The sequence below is a fragment of the Aegilops tauschii genome, chromosome 7 (assembly GCF_002575655.3).
Source record: "Aegilops tauschii subsp. strangulata cultivar AL8/78 chromosome 7, Aet v6.0, whole genome shotgun sequence".
In the NCBI taxonomy this organism is placed as follows: Eukaryota; Viridiplantae; Streptophyta; class Magnoliopsida; order Poales; family Poaceae; genus Aegilops; species Aegilops tauschii.
In genome coordinates this window covers 590,160,312-590,180,093 of record NC_053041.3, presented here as the reverse complement: position 1 = coordinate 590,180,093, position 19,782 = coordinate 590,160,312, and the positions used below count along the sequence as shown (strand labels likewise).

Below are 19,782 nucleotides of genomic sequence, written 5' to 3'. Positions count from 1 at the left end.
CCCTAATTGTAGTAGTATCATTTAGCGCGTGCGTGCATGTGTTTGTGTTCCATGCATCTTTAGGGGTTCAACTTGAAGGAAAAATCCACATAGTTGTGTCGGTCACTGGTTTGATCTTCGGCAAGCGAGTGCCGCCATGATGTCACTGTCAGTCCATTTCCTTCTTTTTTGCAAGAAAAGAAAGAATAGATGCGCGTTCAACTAATAAGTTGCTTTGATTCCATCGTTGAATTATTACTACGACCACTAACCGATCCGTCTTCGTCACCTATCATGCTCCTAAATTAGGCTCCGCTTGCTACTGCATTAGCTTTTTCCAGAAAGCAAATATGAAGTACGTTCTTGTACATTCTGCTTGATATAATACTAGTATCTATACTTCAACAAACATCTTTTGTACAGAACTATCAGTAGCAAAAACATTACTGTAACTGTGTAACGCTAGTAATGCTACACTTTTACGGATTGGAAGTTACGGACTGACGTGGCATCATCTGATTGAAAAGCACGGGGCCCACCCAGTTCGGGGTGGTGAGTGGGGAGAGGACACATGTTTCCTGTAGGCAATATGACAATCACCAAGCTGATTGTCAGTCTATTTTGAGGAGTACATCACTGTAAGTCATGGTAGGATTTCGTTATTACTACAGCATTGCAAATACACTGACACGAAGATTCTGCACTGACTAGGTACTGGTGCTATATAGCGGAGGATTTCGCCGAGCTTATTTGGACATGGTCAGGAGCACACCACAGTCCTGCTGTCTTCAGTTGTGTCATCTCTTGCTCTCTTCTTCTACTTTTATTCTCGCTGGCCTGATATACCGTCGTGTCCAGCTTCGATCCTCGGCAATCCTAGAGTTGGAGCATCTATCACCATGTCCAACTGCATGGACGTCTCGGCCACGCCGTCCCCGGAGCCGCCCCCGCCGACAGCGGCGCTGGACTACGACGTCGTGGTGATCCTGGCGGCGATGTTGTGTGCTCTGGTGTGCGCGCTGGGGCTCAACTCCGTGCTCCAGCAGTGCGTGGCGCGGTGCACCCGCCGCGCCGTGGCCGACCCCGTCGGATGGGTGGCGCACCGCCGCGCCAACGGCGGGCTCAAGCGCGAGGCCCTCGTCGCACTGCCCGTCGCCACCTACGCCGGCGAGAAGCAGCACGCGTCGGCCGGTGCCGGGTGCGCCATCTGCCTGTCGGACTTCAAGGACGGGGAGACCATCCGCGTGCTCCCAGTGTGCGGCCACCGGTTCCACGTGCCCTGCGTCGACAGGTGGCTCACCTCGCGCTGCTCGTGCCCGACGTGCCGGCGCCGCCTCTCGGCCGACCGCGCCGGCGCCGGAGAAGGGCACCGCCGAGACCTGCAAGTTCTGAACGCCGTGTGATATGATCGATTGGTTCGCCTCTTTTTGCTTCGCTTCAGAGTTCAGATCATTGTTCCGGCGTACTACTTTGTATGTCAGGTTCCGGCCATAGCGTGTTTGATGGTTTACTTTGCCAGCCATCCTGAGAGCTTTTTCATTTTATACAATAAACTGTTGACGTATAAATGTATTGCCTAGTCTCTTCCGTCAGATCGGTCTTTTGGTTGCATTGGCTAGAGCATGGACTTCTACATAAATGATCATTATGAGTTTTAACATTACTGTGTATTCTTTGACAACTCATCAATTTTAATTCCACATTTGCTATTCATCGCTTGCGTGAAATTCCAATCCACACCGTTCGATTTTGAGTGAAGCACCGAGGCAGAGACGGAGACGCCGGCTAGGCCGAGCCAGGAGTGACCCGGGGGGCTATTGGGGAGGCGGCGACGCGACGAAAGGGGCGGGGCGGCGAGCCGTGCGCAGCAGTGCCACCATTCGTGGGTGGTGGTGGTGGTGGGGTTGTTAGGCCGGCGGTCGTGGGAGGGTTCAAAACGAACACGAAAAACGGGGCAGGAGATGGTTAGGAGCCGTCAGATGTGAATAGTGCGGACCAGGAAATCTATTAAAACTTGCAACTGACAAACAGGTGACCTCTTATTACTTTGATTTTCAAATAGCACGCCAACAAGTAACAAGCCCTTGCCGACACCACCGTTGGTCCGCCCCACTTCCGGTGGCCATATGGGACTTGGAGGTGCAGCGGACACTGGTCCCCGCCCGTCGGGAGGAATCCTATGCTTCCTTTACTTAGTTTTAGTGTTTTGGCCGGGGTGGCGAGGCGGCCACAACGTTACAGAGTTACAATAATGTCATGTCGGGAGGAATACTATACTTCCTTTACTTAGTTTTAGTGCTTTGGTCAGGGTGGCGAGGCGACCCCAACGTTACAGAGTTACAATAATGTCCTCCCTGTCTATCCCTGCTTGGATCTTCTTGGATCAAGGCATTGGTGTCGGTAGATCTGCTTAGATCCGTCAGTGTTCGTCTCCGACGAATCCATCTGGATCCAACCGGCCCTTGTTTTCGCTCATGTATTTGAAGGTATGGCCCTTTTAATTTACTCTTCTCATCGTCGACAGCGCTTGCTATTCTGGTGTGCCGGTGCTTTGGAGCCTTAGCATGACGTTTTCTCACATGTCTACATAAAAGTTTTTTTGGCTCCGATGAGGGAAGGACGACGGCAGCGGCATACCTTCGGCTTGCTCGTGTATATAGTCGTCAATAGATGATTCATGGACCTAGTAATAATTTTTGTTATGCATGCAAATCTTTGCACTGCTGTTTGCATATTGTTAATAGATTAGAGGACTTCTTCGGAAGAAATTAACTTTAGTTCTTAGCCATGCATCCATTGTGTGAGTGCACGGGGAATGCGACATTGAATAACTAGCCGTGGAGATAGGAACAGGACAGGCAGTGAAGTCAGGGTCAGAACAGATGACACGGTAAAGTAGGAGAATTTGGATGTGATTCGCAGGGTTATCTTGTGGGCCGCCGTACGTGATGCCCCTCCACCGGAGAGCCCACTTGACGGCAAGGCAGGAATGGGATGTGACGAGGACGGCGACCCTGCCGGTCGCCGGAGTCGCTCAATCCGCATCCGAATTTGAAATCCAGAACACCTTTCCTGAATTGCTATCATAGCATTCGGATTAGAAATTCAGATACCTTTCCCGAGACATTGATCCTGCGTCCCCTCAACTACGTGTCGAAGTGCAACACAACAACTGCATGTCAAGAAGCGCAACACAACATTGTTGCAAAAACTTTAGACTGCAAACAAAAGTCATCATCATCATCATCAATTCCTATCTTCTCTGAAGGTGGAAACAAAACACGGATGCCACCACAGGGCCAAAGTAACAGCACTATGACTCGACGACGAGTCGGAGATTGGGTTTATTGTCCACCCACAACAGTTCAATTATGGGGTTTTACAGACCATCATGATCGTTCTGCAGCTTCAAGTCGACGCCGATTGATTTGATTGTTTTCATCGTACAGAATTATTATTATTCCAGGATACGAAAATGGCCATCAAAATTGCAGCCTTCACTTCCTACACTACGCGAGGAGACCTTCTGTGCTAAATCATATTGTGGCATCATCGTTAGGCGACAAGAACCATGTGCCCGATCAGATCCAGGACACGGTTGCTGGATCAAGAAAACATAACAGCATACTCAGGTAAACTGAAGATTCATGAGAAACTGTAGGCTTTGAGCTGGTTAAGTGGACATTTACCTATAGCCCCACTCGTTGTCGTACCAGGAGACGAGCTTCATGAAAGATGAACTTAGACCCATACCAGCATTGGCATCAAATATGCTTGACCTGCGGTATAGAGAGATTTAGCAACTCCTGAGTTCCCAGCAGCTCGTTACAATTTCATGGGAACAGATACAAATACTTACCTTGTGTCACCAACAAAGTCGTTTGAAACAACATCCTCATCTGTGTAGCCTAAAATACCTTTAAGCGGACCTTCTGATGCTTCCCTGAAAAAATGATTAAGCATTTTTTTCAGCGTTGGGTAAACATATTGTTGGACTGAGATTTTTTCACAGGATAACGCTAATACAAAGTTCAAGAAACAGCTGTGGCATATTTACACTCATTTATTTAGGAAAACAAATTGGCCTTAATTCACATCAAAATTTCAGCCAACGAACACTTGCCCTGTTTCTCTGTTTTTGTAAGCTGTGAGACCTACTTCTCCGTTACCATGATCAAACGGCACATATAGTATGTACATGGATTCAGTTGGTACCAGTGGAGGCACACCATTATATATTTCTTCCCAGGTGCTATTTCAATATTAACCTTCAACATCATGACAATTATTGTACCCTTAAGAAAAAGCATATTGTATCAACTTTGGTTTATAGAGTAACAAGCTACAGGAGTAATCCTATAAACAGTTACAACCAAAAGATCACATACTATACCAACAAAGAGAACTTGGAATAATAAAATTGACGAGAAGTGACTTGGTCAGAAAGAACAGAGCAAGGCACTGATGGAAAAGGGGGTGCAACCAGCAATCAGGAGCTAACAAATTGCGAGAATAACTGTTAGATTGGTGTACATACTTGATAGCTGCTTTCACATCTTCGTAGGAAGCGTCTTTCTCAAGTCGGCAGGTCAGATCAACAACGGATACGTTAGGTGTAGGAACCCGGAAGGCCATGCCAGTGAGCTTTCCATTTAAAGCTGGAAGGACCTTTCCAACAGCCTGATATCAAAGCAAGAAGTTCAACATAAGAAACCTGCAAAAACAAAAGATTTTGCTCTTTCTCATTGAGCAAATTATAAACCTTTGCTGCACCCGTAGAGCTAGGGATGATGTTTTGACCAGCACCACGTCCTCCCCTCCAGTCCTTCATCGAAGGACCATCAACAGTCTTTTGAGTGGCTGGACACATCAAATAAAATTATTACGTTACAGACAAATTACAACTTGGTATGTGAGCATTAGTGAACCTCTCAGCCCATGACAAGTATTAACAGGGAGAAAGAAAACCTGTTGTGGCATGGACAGTTGTCATTAGGCCTTCAAGAATGCCAAACTCCTCGTGGACAACCTGCAAACAATAAACATAAGAATCATCAAGAAGGCAGCTGGTGGCACTATTTTGCAAGAAATAAGACGGTATTATTATGTATATAATATGAAGTGATAAAGCGTATACCTTGGCAACAGGAGCAAGACAGTTGGTGGTACAACTAGCATTAGAGACGACATCCATGCTAGGGTTGTAATTCTTCTCATTTACTCCAACAACAAACATGGGAGCATCCGCTGACGGAGCCGATATCACCACTTTCTTTGCACCCCCCTGTTTAAGTGACACAATGGAATCTCAACATTTTTGTTGTATGTAAATGGAAATTTTCCAGGATATTACATATATAGTCCAAAAAATGAGAAGGTGACCTTCAAATGTGCTGAAGCTTTCTCAACTGTTGTAAAAACACCAGATGATTCAACAACATATTCAGCTCCAAAGTTACCCCAAGGGATATCTGAGGGGTCCCTGAAATTAAAAGTGAAAGCACATAAAACAAAGTTAGCAAACCAACAATGCGTTAGGGGAGATGGGACAAGCAACATTGCCACAAGATAAGAATACCAAAAGCAACGAGTTGATGAAAAACGCTTGCAAATTTCTAGGAACAACATGTACGCCATAATTTTACCCAAGTGAGCATTAATCAAATAATATATTGCCTTTTAATTTTTCAATGCTTATTATATGTACATCCATGTATGCAATACTACCAAACTGCAGATGAGCACTCAGCCACTTCCATAATAGGTGCCAAGCAACGCATATCCCTATTTCCAATTCATAAAGGTTTGATGATACATGAAAAGTATACTGAGAGTGTCCATGTATTCACAGTGAAAAGAACACTTGATATCTGAATCTGACACTTGCCAGCATTGGAGTTGATAAGAAAAGAGATATGTGACACCACCTAAGATAAAATTACAGGTAAGTAAATTAAGAAGATTTTTGTCCTGACTTGCTAGTGAAACTGTAAGGACAAAATGAATCATTGAGGAATCATTCATATAGAGAGCAATACTTACTAGAATACATAATTATATATTCAGCTAAACCTGGAGCATTCCTATAATCCTACTGTTACCTTTTGCTTGTAACTGAGACTTTCTTCCCATTAATCTCCAAGGTTGACTCGTCCAGAACTGCTATGGTTCCTTTGAATGGACCGTGTGTGGAATCATACTTAAACATGTAGGCCTAGAAAAGGACGAATACAGTGAATGAATCAAACGGGATCTTCAGATGAAATATGATGCACCTGATACAGCTTGAGATTTAAATCTGCTGAATGAAAGGAAATAACAAAGGTACAACAAGAACAGTAAACATGACAGTTTTCTAACTGAGGACTGCACCTAACAGATTATACGAGCATGAATGACACAAGCTGAGCTCCTATTTTTAGGCAAGATACATCCAACATATAATATACTCCCTCCGTCCCATAATATAAGACGTTTTTTGACACTACACTAGTATCAAAAAACGTCTTACATTATGGGACGGAGGGAGTAGCTCACACCATGGCTTGTGCAGTCCAAGTTTCCGTACAAATGAGCAACTAGGGCAACAAATAGAATATGGATGCAATCTTTTCAAGTTCCAGCATGTAATGAAGATCAAAAGATGGATGCTCGGTTCAAGCTTCATATATATGCAAGTCAGATAAGATCAAACAAAGCATCTCTCACTAAAGCAAGAAGCGTATAAAATTACAATGATGCATAATAGTTGTGTGTGTCGGTTCGTCCTGTTTCAAGAAATATCTCTACAGGAAACATATGGTGGTGGAATTGTGAATAGTTATTCAGAAGTACATTGAAGATCAGCACGTTCTCATCTAACAGCTCACTAAAAATATCATATGGAAGATCTGAAAAAGGGATCATTACTTCCTCATGTTTGAATATGCATATTGTTTCATGAAGAATCAAACGGTAAATCAAAAACAATAGTCCGGTCACTCATTATCTAACACAAGTAGGACACTGCCGGTATCGGGCATTTCAAAGCATTCCAGCAGATGTTCTGCAGCCTAAAAATGAATAATTTTGTGCTGATTTCTTACCATGTATTTAGCATCGATAAACGGATCATTGACGGCCACAACTTCAATATCATCTCTATCGATTGCAATTCGCAGAACTAACCTCCCAATCCGCCCAAAACCTGAAACAAAACACAAGTGTACCATTGTACTTTAAAGATAACCTACAACAAGAAAAAAACTGAACAAAGATTACAAAGTATAGCCCAACTATCCAAATGCACCTGACAAACATCTTAATGTGTCTTGACTAAATTAGAATAGTTTGGCAACGCCATTTCTTTTCCTATCTATTAAGGAACTCACCATTGATGCCGACCTTTGTCTTCTCCCCACTAGAAGATTCTATGGAAATTGAAAAGATAAAACTGTGTCAGACACAACTGCAGGCTGCACTGATCTCTACAGAGTACAGATGTTTCGTGCATTGAAGAACTTACGAGAGGAGGCAGGGGGCGCCTGTGTGGCGGTGGCTCTTACCGGCTCAATGCTTCTAGCACTGCAGTCGAAGAAACAAACACGGTGTTACAGGTAATATACAGAAGAAAAATGTTGTTTTACAGATAATATGCAATAACCATGACCATCAACTGTGGGTGCTTTAATGTGGTCAAACCACAAAGCAAGCTGAGAAGTAGTACAATAGAAGATGCAAAAGACACAAGAACAAAATAAAATTTATTATATACTTAACACTAAATATCCACCAAGTTGTTGCTGTTTTCAGACTATTTGTTGGGATTATGCAGACTATTTGTTGAGATTATGATGATGTTTGGTGTGAACTTTGCACCGTGGCACCCCCAAGCCTGCGGTTCTAGGCCCGCAACTGCTGAGAATACCAGGAACCGATGTCACATTCCTCACAGGAAATTCGCAGGTTCCTCCAACTATCATGATCTTGGTCGTCCAATTTGCGCGATCCGGAAAACCACAGGCCAACAGCTATCTGAACACGCTGAATGAAAGAAGACGACTCACGGTGAGGAGGTAGCTCCGACGGAAGGGAAGCTGCAGGCAACCTTGCTCCTCACGCACGATGCCTGCGCCATAAGTATATCAGAAATTAGATCAACAGGGTAAACATTGACGGTGAACGAGTTTAAGTTGCACAGCTGAGCAGGTCTGTATTTGGACAAAAAAGCTGCTAAATCAAGATGAACCAATCTAGACCTGGATTCAGGGTAGCATGGATACATTCAGGAACTGAGGCTGCTAGAATGGGAGGATACGAATATAACCGATTGTACCAGGAAAAAGTTGGCGCAACAGAAGAAAAAAAATGCAGGCGGCCAACTTTCGCCGCACAAACTTGTACTTGCGCCATGGGTTCCATCAAACAGGACGAGGAAAGAGCCCTCGGAACAATCTACAGGTAACACGGGGGAGATCCGGGACGGAGGGGTCGTGGGACGATACCTTGATTGGGGCGGCGGCGCGGGATCCGGAGGCGGCCGGGGAGGCGGAGGCGCGGAGGGAGAGGGAGAGCGACGCCATGAGGTGCCGCCGGCGCCGGGAGAGCGGGCTGTGGTTGGACGGACGGAGGCGGAGAGGGAGAGGGGACGGCGGCGTGGGCGGGCGTTGTGCAGCGGGCGATCTCCCTCTTCTTCGCGTCTCGGTCTCGGTCTCGGTCCCGAGGGCGGAGTTGTTTATGAGCTTTTATTATTCGAGTCCTTTTCTCGAGGGACCTCCTCTGCTTCTCTCTCTCTTTGCTTTTTTTGTCCCGAGGATCCTCCCCTCCTCTGCTTCTGCCTCTCGCCCGCTTCGCCACCTTCCAACGCAGATTATGACAAACATCATCAAACATTCAAAGTGTCATCCAGTAGAACAATGGTTCTTTTGGAAACTCCCTGAAAAAAAGAGGATCTGATATAAATTCTACGGAAAGTTTTGTTTGGTTTGAAGTTTCTTTATGCGCGAGTACTCGAATCGGTATCTATATTTGGATGTCGTTTTGAGGCGCCATTTGACTTGATCAACATAACCCCCCAGCTCCTAACCGTCGAACCATGGTTTGTTCTCATCAGTCGATATCTTCAAAATTCTCAGTTCTAAAATAGCATTCATCGTGAATTAAACAATCGGAAGAATTTAACCACAAGCTAGCATTAGCTCGAGTTCTAGAAAGTAAAAAAAGGAAAAGGAAGCGAGTCACGAGAGCAACCGGGAGAAGGCGGGAAGGAGCTGATGATGTCGGTGACACCGGTTTTCCTCACCTTTGGCGAACGGTTTGGCACCAAACATTGGAGGAAACCAAGGATAAGTGTTTGAGGAGCGTGGCTTATGTTCTTTCTATGTGTCATTGGCAGCGATGTCTTGACGATGCATATCGCGTCACACAATATAAAGAGTCCCATTGTTCTATCCCTTTTGACGTTGTGGCGTTTTGCTCAAACTGATCATCGGCTCTCGTCTCGACGAATGATACTTCAGTCTTTCCTAAGAGTGGTGGCAGTGCTAGGTTATCCAGCTAATTGATCGTTAGTTCTACTCTTTTTATGCTTGTGGTCTTTCTTCTACGGTAGCAGGGGAACCAAGCAGCAATTTGTACAACCTGCATCGCAAGTAAACCTGAGCATAGCCTGGGTCGGGCCAAGCTTACTAAAGCCATGAAATAATGGAGCGGAAGAATAGTTTTCATACTTGTAATTTAGTTTTTGAACGTAGGAACTTTAATTTTGAAGCACATATCTCGCCGAGTTTGCTTGTAATTTGGCTACAGATTGTCATGTTTGGCTGCGAGCTCCCCATGACCCAAACCTTGTACCTATAAACATTGTTTTGAATCAATAAAGAGTTAGAGATTTCTCAAAAAAAAAAGTTGATTTTTTAGCCACGAAAAAGAATTGGTGCATTGAAATCTATTATTGCACTTAATTTCTGAATAAACTACTCGCTCGGGCTTTGAGGGCGGATGGGGGCAAATGGGTGTCTGGGCAATTCTGAAATATATGGAGAGAGAGACAAATCAAAAAACAGTTTTTTTGCAAGGAGAATCCCGTCCTTTTAGTTTTATCACCATGGGTCCTATTATTCATGTCTGTATTAGTTTCTTCGATTTGATGTGTGTCCAATCAATTAATAAAATCAGCTTGTTTACTCGGAGACAATGACCAAAAGAGGGCTGCTATATGTACGATCAAATTTCATACGATTATGCGTACGAGCAGACTGTTCTGGTGTAGTGGGCCCAAACGTTAGGAACGGGCCTGTGTCTTGTCGTACAAAATCGTATGAGAAAAATATCGTACGCAAGGCAGTTTCGTGACAAAAAACCGTCAAGGCAATTTCGTGATAAAAACCGTCCATTGAAGGGCACCAGAGACAGGACCAGTGGACCAATGCGTGGCACATCAAGTTCTTATGACCGATTTTGCCCAACAGTACAAATATGGCTGGAATAACAAGTGTAGCATTGGGGAAGAACAGCAAAAGGGTTGGCGCTCTTTTTGTTTGTTTATCAAAAAATGTTGGCAATGTGAAACGATCGATTGGTGCTGATGAACTGTGGCGTGCGTATCTGCGGTTGGTTTGTCGGGTTACGGGCAGATGGAGTGACGCTGCGTTCGGTGCGTCCGCCGGGAAGCAAGCTGGCCCCAGGGTCTCGGAGGAGGCGCGCTCGGCCCTGCGAATATGCCAACTCGCGTGCAGACAACTCCACCCCAGGATTCCAGGAATCGGATCCGTTTGGGGTAGGCAGATGGACAGGAGTCGGTCTCGGTCTCTCGGATGCATTTTTGGGTTCCATGCGCCCTCACCAACCCCCGTGCACCTGTACCCCATCAAATGCAAATCGGTGTGCGCAGTGTGCGTGTCCGCTGCTTTGCTTTGCTACAGCATCTATGTCCGGGGGTCAAATTTCGTGTTTTGACCCTTTTTACAAACAAAATCGGGATCTGACCCCACTTTCAAAAAAATTTGACATCTGATCCTTTTGCTACCGCCAAAGGTTTGGGCGGTAGGTTCACGCAGGCAGTGGCGGAGCCAGGATTTGCTGACGCCCCAGGCGAGAAACCAAGGGCTAAAAACTACCCAAAAAAATCCAGTTCTTCAGCATACAAAAGTCAATCTATGTTGCATAACTAAAAAGAAACCAAACATGATATTCAATGGCAGCATTTGTTGCATGATAATAAAGCAAGACAAATCAAAAGACAATATGTAGCATATATAGACGACAAAAGATTTATACCAAATCAAATGATAGGTTGATCTGAGCCTCCCATGACTACATCTTCAATAGCAGAAGAACCTATACCTTCAATGATAAATTTAAAAATGCAAATCCGTGCATAGTATAACCGGTAAAACTAGTTAATAATAGATGCAAAATTTGAAAACTTACGTCTAGGACGAGGCAAAACGCCTTTGCGATTACGATAACCTTGAAATCGCTCGATGATCTTTGATTCTTCAATGCTAACAAATACATCTCGCTCAATGTAACATACCCTTCTACGATTCATCCAATCATCACGCATTTTGTTCCTCAATCCAGTCTTGATAATATAGAAACAAAATTACTAAATGTTCCCGTGGTTCCAACTTGGAAAAAAGAATTCAATGTCATGTTCCTTTTACTCATCTTGCCCTCCTAATTCCTATAACATAGTATAGAAACAAAATTACTAAATGTCAATTTTTGTTTCCCATCTAAGTATCTAACGAACAGTGGCATCTAGCAACTGACAAAAATCATCATCTAGCAACAGTGGCATCTACAAACAAAAATTGGGGTTTGGAAATTGGAAGAGCTACGATACCTTTGCGCTTTCCTCTTGCTGGCTTGCTGCTGTCCAATTTCTCTGTGTTGCGGCTGCTGAGAAAAAGGCGTCTCCTGGGAAGGGCCACCTCGCCGACACTTCGCCGGGGTCGCCGCCTCGCCGGACAGGGCAGCAGCCCACAGCGGCGCAGAAGGGGGCTGGGGGCGGGCGGTTGCATAGGTGTCTAGGCAGAGGCGCAGAAGGGGACTGGGGCGGCTGGATGGATAGCACGACGATGGCAAGCGATGGCGGCGGGCGGCGCCGACGGGCAGGGACGCGGCCACCGGCCTCGCCTAGGGTTCGTCAAAGTTGGGGAAAGGGGCCGCGGACAGGTTCGTCCAAATCCTGGTCGTTCGTAGCGCACACACGCGCAGGGAAAGGCACCGAACTGGGTGGATGGGCCAGTTGGCCTGGGCTGCCTGGGCTTAGAAGTGGGCTGCGCCCCAGGCCGAAAAGTGTTTATTTGTATATATGGGCCGAGAAAATTTCTCACGCCCCAGGCAATGGCCTGGGCTGCCTGGGGCCCAGCTCCGCCCATGCACGCAGGCTACCGCCAGAGCTTCCGGCGGTGGCATGGACGACCCACTGTTGTTAGCTAACGGCCAGCGCAACACCCTACCGCCGCAGGTCTTGGCGGTAGGTTGAGTTACCCTACCGCCGTATGTCTTGGCGGTAGGCTCTTGTGGGTTCAGGTTTTTACAAGTTTAATTGATTGTTTGTTTTGTCACAAGTTTCACATAGTTTTTACAAGGAGGCAAAATATGAGCTCACATATTAATAAAGTTCCACATAGCAAATATCAAATAGTTTACACATAGATTCCACATATCAACATAGCAAATATGAGCTCACATAAGTAGGAAATAGCAAACTTGTCCACATAGTTTGACAACCCCTACGAACACATAGATGCATATGCAATAGACATGTTTATAGGGCGGGTAAACCTCCCCACTCGTATGTTAGGCCTGGCCGTGGAGACAGATATGGCAGCGGATCCACCGGTTCAGGCGGAGGCGAAACGCTGGTCGGCATCCTACCGTTCAAGCACTCCCACCCTGCCTTGCCAGCTGGAGTTTTCGCCTCCGCCCTTCCCCAGCTGATGATATCGAACGCCGATGCAGTTGGGGGCGGCATCCTGGCTCTCTCCTCCGCGTTGCTCTCGAAGTAGATCCTCCGGCCCAAATTGCGCAGCTCCCAATTGGAGTGCTGCTTGGCAACTTCAATGGCCGCTTCCCGGCGTTCACGGGAGATAGTTGGATCTCCCTCCATCTCTGCAGTCATTCTGTTCAACTCCTTCACACTCAGTGACCAAGACTTCACATCGTCGGCGATCCGTTCTGCCCTCTCGTGCCACCGCACTGCCCTCGTCGCCTGTAGGAACTCGTTTGAAAAAGCGCTCACCGGATGCAGAAGCTCGGGGAAGGACTCATACATGTACGGAAGTGGCAAGCCGGACGGGTCGTGTTGGAGATGAATGGGTGATGGTTGCGCCACTGTTGCAGACCTAAACATATGGATGAATAACAAAAGTTCATCATTAACTAAATAAAATACATATATCAAGATGGGTCAAATGCAATATCATATCATATCATATTTACTCCACTACTTGCATCATATAAATTTTGCTTACTCCAAAATTCATCATATCATAAATTTTGTTAACAAAAAAACTGAGAAGTTGATGGTTCAACATTTGTTTAAAAAAAATCTAAGCCTAAACCTAGGGTTCATCAACTAGGGAGGGTTCCTCATATGGTCAAAAAAAAACTAAACCTAGGGTTCATCAACTAGGTTCATCACATTGCAATCATCTAGGTTCTAGGGTTCATCATATCAACTAGGGAGGGTTCCTCATATGGTCAAAAAAAACTAAAGCTAGGGTTCATCAACTAGGTTCATCACATTGCAATCATCTAGGTTCATCATATTAACTAGGGTTCATCATATCAACTAGGGATTCTCATGATTTTGAACATGAACATGAACCTTTTTAGGCTATAAGAAAGCGGATTGATTTGACTCAAGCTAATTGGGGGATGGGAGGAGCTTACCTTCCTCTTTCCGAAGCCATCTCGATCTGCAAAATTCGTGAATCAACGAAGAAGATCGGAGGGGGGAAGTGGAGGAGATGAGAAAATGGGCGAGAGGAAGAAGAAGGCGGCTGGGTGGGTGGGGATAAGGGTTGGGGTGGGGTGGGCGGGGCGGTTGGGTTTATAAATGCCCAAACCCAACCGCCATAGGGCGCGGCGGTAGGAGACCACAACCTACCGCCATAGGGAGCGACGGTAGGGCGGGAGCATGTGCTAAGTTTCTGTGACCAAAAAATCGAACGACTCAATGGTAGGGTTGCACACCCTACCGCCGGGGCGCTCGGCGGTAGCATCCTACCGCCATGGGGGTTGCACACCCTACCGCCAGGGCGCTCGGCGGTAGCATCCTACCTCCAAGAGCCATGGCGGTAGGGTGTGCAACCCTACCGCTGAGCTGTTCGATTTTTTGGTCACAGGAGGGGGGCGTGGGAGGGAGGCACCCTACCGCCGGGTGTCATGGCGGTAGGCTGTATAGACCTACCGCCGCAGTGTCTGGCGGTAGGGTGGCCCAGTGTGCATTTTTTGCACCTCTTAACTTCTTTTGTCTTCAATTTTTGGCGGACAACATTTAAACAGCATATGTATGATATATGAAGCACACAATGTAGGGTATATGAAGCACACACCACAAATCTATAAATAAGATAGGTTGGATACATAGCAAATAGACATCCATAAAGGTTTTCACCAAGTTATACATAGCAAATTAACGAAACAGTTTCACGAGCACATCCATATGGTTCACGAAGCAAATATGCAAGTTTTTAGTTCAACGACACGGCAGCAACTTCAGTCCTTCCTTCCCCTCTTCGACGTTCGGTCCTCGTTATCCTTGGATCGCTTCTCGGCCGCCGTCTTCTTGCGAGCGGTAGGACGTGCTTTCTGAAACGGGGATGGACTCTTCCAATCCTTCTTCGGCACATTCCTCTTCTCACACTGGGTTGGATGAGTTGCTGGACGTCCGTCGTCATCACCGTACTCCTCCTCCTCCTCCTCATCGTCCTCTTCCTCTTCCTCCTCACCATGTTCTTCTTCTGCGCCCTCTTCTTCATCTTCATCTTCCTCTTCATCATCATCGTCCTCGCTCTCCTCCTCGTCATCTTGAACCGCCCTAGACGACGAGGGTGCATGGCTCGATGAAGCGAGGCTACACATCGATGCAGGAGGAAAAACATCCTCGGTGTTTGTAGCGCACCCAAGCAGGCCCACAAGTCGACGTGCTTTGTTGACGTATTTCTGCAATGATAATGAAACAATATGAACTTCTTGAATGTCCAATGATAACAAAAAAGAACTCCGTATTACCTTCACCGTTTCCCTCAACTTGTTCTCACTAGCTCGAGTTCCAGGGATAGCACTAAGCGCATCAGAGGCATGAAAAATGCTTTTGTTCAGCTCCGAAGACTGCAAAGTAATAAATGAGTTAGTAGCACTAAAAGCTGATTTCATCCAACCGTCGGTTCAAAAGAGGTAAAAACAACATACCACTCTGTTCATGAGGGGTGCGTACTCCCTAAACCCGCCTTGAAGCTCTCTGATGCTCTCGTTGTAGGCTTCATTCTCGGAGGCGTCATCGAACAGGTCTTCGGCATCTGCTGTCGTCCAGTGGGGCCTCAGACGCAGACGATGCTTGATGCCATAGTCGTACCACAGCATGTGATCCTCGTACTCGTCCCAGTCAATCACTCTCCTCTCTGTTCTTTGCGTCCTTTCCACTCGTTCCATTCCTTCACGTATCTCGCATGTTCGGCTTCCCAATCTGTGATTGATTGATTCTTCTGCCTGCTCATCCTGCAATGCATAAGAAAGAATGTAAAACACCCTTCTTGTATGAATGTAAAACATCAAAACAAGAACTTAGAATCGATGAGGACGGCTTGTGGTACTCACTGGTGTAGGTCGTAGCCACAGGTATCGTGGCCGGCTGGTGGTGTATGTTGCGCCTTACCAAATTGTGCGGCAACGCGCTGTGGCAAGTGGTACTCCACGGCATAGACACAAATCATGGGCACGATGCACCGGAAGAGAAGCCGGTCCTGCTTGCACATGCTGTTCAGCTTGAACCCCCACTCTCGATCATCACTATATGGCCGCCAAGTAACCTATAACCAAACAATGGTAAGTTCAAGTGAAAAGTGTTATCAAAACTATTCAAAATGTAGTTCTTATACCTGGAAAGGCGTGAGAGCATCAAGCTCGTTGCTGAAGACCTTGTACAAGGCCTTCGATTCGCCCGTGTAGACACGCACCACGTCCCAAGCGTATGCGACGGTCGGGTTCCGATCATCTTCGTCATCTCCGCCGTAGTCCGTCCATGCACGCGAGCGCAGCTTCTCTGGATGTCCCACAGGGATTCGCTCCCACATCCAAATGGAGAGGCCCCATACACATCCACACATACCGGACGTGACTTCCACTCTTTGGGTCGCGTCGTCAAGCTACAAACCAAGTATAGATGATAAGATGTCAAAATCTAAAGCAGCACACGTCCATGATATTTGAAAGAAAGTGATATTCACTTACCGAATGGTATAGGTAGGCAAGTCCGGCGGCCCCCCAGCTGTACCCCGCATCCCAGTCCTTTAGGAAGTCGAGATACATCCATAGGGCAGAGTTCCTGGAGCAGTCCGGAAACACCACCTCCGTGAGAATGTACCACAGGTAGGCCCTGGCGTACTGCTCCACCACCTAGGGCTCGGCATCTTCCGGGCACTTGCTTCGGTGCTTGAGGAGCCATGGCAGCGGTATGCCGGAAGTTCGGTTGCTCTTAGCGGGGGGGGGGGGGTCACCGATGAGGCTGACAACCCTATCGTGCCAGTTCGCCCTCTCCACTCTTCCTGTGAGAGCACGACCCTCGAGCGGTAGGGCCGTAATCATCGCCCAATCCTCGAGGGTCACGGTCATCTCCCCACATGGAAGATGAAAGCTGTGCGTCTCTGGCCGCCACCGGTCGATCAAAGCCTTGAGAGCTGAGTGGACGAGCGTCGGCGGCTTACGCTTGAACTGCAGGACGAAACCCAATAGTCGGGCTCTCCTGAAGAACGGTGCGTACCGCTCGTCGTACTCCATCTTAACCATCGTCTTGTGAGCCCTCATCCGTAGTGGCGGCAGCATATGTGAAAATCAATAACCAAAGCATAATTAGCATAGACATAATAGTTAGCAACTTGTTTTCATCAATTCGAAAGATTTGGTTTAAAATGGTAATTACCACTCCATTCTCAATGAAACAAGCACGGTGACGCTTGTCGAACCTAGGGTCAAGCATGGTGTACTTCGTTCCGATGTCGTCCACAAGAGGTGGCCTCCTAAAAGAATTGCATAAGCATATCAAAAGATTTTTCAACATGAACTAGGGTTCATCATTAACTACGAAACATATCGATGCATAACAAAGGTTAATCACATCCAACAGAACCTATGAGTTCAATCTTTGAATAATCATATATCAAGATTATCATGAACATGAACTAAATACAATACATATGTCAAGAACTAAATAAAATACATATATCAAGATGCAATCACCATGGTTCAAATGCATCATATCACATATTTCTCCAACAAAATCCAACATGCATCATCTCATATTTTGTTAAAAAACAAAAAACATGAACTAGGGTTCATCTTGAGGATTCATACATTACATATAACAAATATATCCAATATTCATCTCCAATATTCATCATACACTACATCCAATACTTGCATCATAGCATAGGAACATGCATCATCTATCATAACAAATGCCTCCAACATCCATCATATCAAAAAAAACATTCAAATCAAATATGAACTAGGGTTCATCTTAACTCAACCATACCAACTAGGCAATAGAGTTCATATCTAACACAATATAAGTTCTAGAATCAACCTAAATAAATCCTAGGGTTAAAAAAATATTCACTCTAGTTCAAAAAAGGAGTGATTTGAATCGAATAATGCGACGAATCGAAAGGTCTTTGATTAAAACTAATTGGAGGGATTGAAAGAGCTTACTTTTCTTTCTTCGGGGCCATCTCGATCCGCAAAATCCATGAAAAACGAAGAAGATCGAAGGGGGGAGTGGAGGGGATGAGAGAGGGCGAGTTGGAGGAACTGCTCTGTTCTTCGTGGTGGTGGTGGGGGGGGGGGAATGGGGGTGGGGGCGGCCGGCCCACGGTTTATATATGTCCACACCCTACCGCCAGAGGCTTCGGCGGTAGGTTCAGACATCCTACCGCCGGGCGGAGCGGCGGTAGGGTGTGACGGAGGGGCACGGAGGCCGTTATCGCTGCTGACGTGGATAAGTTTGCTACCACCGCAGGTGTTGGCGGTAGGCTATAGGATCCTACCGTCGTGCCTCGTGGTGGTAGGTGAAAGGGTCAAATGTCGAAAAAATTTCAAACTGGGGTCAGATCTCGATTTTGTTTGACAAAAGGGTCAAAACACGAAATTTTGCCATGTCCGGGCGCCTCAGACACTCCCTCGTACGCCCGGGCGGGGGTTGAGATCCTCTGCAATACCGTATGGTGTTGTAGTGTGGGTGACATGTGGGGCCAGGTCCCACATGGCAGTGACTGTACAACACCGTACAGTACTGCAGAGGATCCTAACCCCCCGGGCGGACGGCCCAGTGATTGACCGGTAAAAAAACTGACTCAGATGAATGCCTTAAACTGGCCTCAAATGTTCGGGATGACCGGCACCCCTCATATCCAGCCTAAATATGGGAACGCTAGGCGCGTCCACCACGTCGGACCGGGCCCATACTAGTCCACCCGACCCCACATATATTCGTCCTCATCCGTTCTCCGGACCAAACCTTACCCACTTCACTACACTTCGCTACCCAAGCTCCCGTCCGGCGATCTCCAGCCTTCTCTGGCATGGCGGGCAACGGGTCTAAGTCCTACATCTCTAGATCTGTCGACCCCAAACCATCCCTCGCGGCCTTTGATATGTCTCCAACGTATCTATAATTTTTTATCGTTCCATGCAGTTATATTATCATTCTTGGATGTTTTATAATCATTTTATATCATTTTTTGGTACTAACCTATTGACATAGTGCCAAGTGCGAGTTGCTGTTTTCTGCATGTTTTTTTACATCGCAGGAAATCAATGCCAAACGTAGCGAAACTTTTTGTGGATTTTTTGGACCAGAAGACATCCAGTGGGCCAAAGAAGTACCGAAGAGGGAGCCCGAGGTGAGCACAAGACACCAGGGCGCGCCCTGGTGGGTTGTGCCCACCGCGGTGGCCTCCCGAACTGCCTCTTTGCTCTATAAATACCCCAATATTCCAGAAACCCTAGGGGAGTCGACGAAAATCAATTTCAGCTGCCGCAAGTTCCAGAACCACCAAATCCAATCTAGACACCATCACGGAGGGGTTCATCATGTCCCTTGGTGCCTGTCCGGTGATGCTTGAGTAGTCTTTTGTAGACCTACGGGTCCGTAGTTAGTAGCTAGATGGCTTCCTCTCTCTCTTCTGATTCTCAATACAATGGTTTCTTGGAGATCCATATGATGTAACTTTTTTGCGGTGTGTTTGTTGGGATCCGATGAACTATGAGTTTATGATCAGATCTATCTTTTTATCCATGAAAGTTATTTGAGTCTTCTTTGATCTCTTATATGCATGATTGCTTATAGCCTCGTATTTCTTCTTCGATATTTGGGTTTTGTTTGGCCAACTTGATCTATTTATCTTGCAATGGGAAGATGTGCTTTGTGATGGGTTCGGTCTTACGGTGCTTGATCCTAGTGACAGAAGGGGAACCGACACGTATGTATCGTTGCCATTAAGGATAACAAGATGGGGTCTATTTCTACATAAATAGATCTTGTCTACATCATGTCATCGTTATTATTGCATTACTCCGTTTCTCCATGAACTT

General features: G+C 46.3%; 2 protein-coding genes across 5 annotated transcripts; one reads left to right on the top strand and one right to left on the bottom strand.

Moving 5' to 3' along the window:
- The first annotated feature begins 344 nt into the window (after positions 1–344).
- LOC109763732 (probable E3 ubiquitin-protein ligase ATL44) lies at positions 345–1,652 on the top strand. Its single transcript, XM_040394880.3, has 3 exons — positions 345–617; positions 691–738; positions 838–1,652. Exon 3 carries the CDS (start codon positions 879–881, stop codon positions 1,380–1,382), a length of 504 nt encoding a protein of 167 aa, XP_040250814.1. The 5' UTR covers positions 345–617; positions 691–738; positions 838–878; the 3' UTR covers positions 1,383–1,652.
- A 1,506-nt stretch (positions 1,653–3,158) lies between these two features.
- LOC109763733 (glyceraldehyde-3-phosphate dehydrogenase GAPCP2, chloroplastic) lies at positions 3,159–12,170 on the bottom strand. Of its 4 annotated transcripts, none has more exons than XM_073505314.1 (17): positions 11,807–12,153; positions 11,389–11,644; positions 11,236–11,301; positions 8,463–8,814; positions 8,025–8,086; positions 7,484–7,542; positions 7,350–7,388; positions 7,065–7,165; positions 6,081–6,193; positions 5,362–5,461; positions 5,117–5,263; positions 4,948–5,008; positions 4,742–4,839; positions 4,517–4,659; positions 3,839–3,922; positions 3,669–3,758; positions 3,159–3,580 (listed from the first exon to the last, which is right to left on the bottom strand). In XM_073505314.1, the coding sequence occupies exons 4-17, from the start codon at positions 8,538–8,540 to the stop codon at positions 3,535–3,537; spliced, it is 1,221 nt and encodes a 406-aa protein (XP_073361415.1). In that variant the 5' UTR covers positions 8,541–8,814; positions 11,236–11,301; positions 11,389–11,644; positions 11,807–12,153; the 3' UTR covers positions 3,159–3,534. The 4 variants fall into 4 exon arrangements, with proteins under 4 accessions (XP_073361415.1, XP_073361416.1, XP_073361417.1 ...); XM_073505315.1 differs by having other exon boundaries at positions 11,236–11,295; XM_073505316.1 differs by having other exon boundaries at positions 11,389–11,542.
- Positions 12,171–19,782: the final 7,612 nt, after the last annotated feature.

What these genes read in the sequence shown, in the direction of transcription:
- LOC109763732 (XM_040394880.3), top strand. Translation starts at nt 879, where the DNA reads ATGTCCAACTGCATGGACGTCTCGGCCACGCCGTCCCCGGAGCCGCCC.
- LOC109763733 (XM_020322595.4), bottom strand. Translation starts at nt 8,540, where the DNA reads ATGGCGTCGCTCTCCCTCTCCCTCCGCGCCTCCGCCTCCCCGGCCGCC. An exon ending in GTCGGAGCTACCTCCTCACC is followed by an intron (nt 7,543 to 8,024) that starts GTGAGTCGTCTT and finishes CTTCGACTGCAG; the next exon opens with TGCTAGAAGCATTGAGCCGG. An exon ending in TTATCGATGCTAAATACATG is followed by an intron (nt 6,194 to 7,064) that starts GTAAGAAATCAG and finishes GTCCTTTTCTAG; the next exon opens with GCCTACATGTTTAAGTATGA.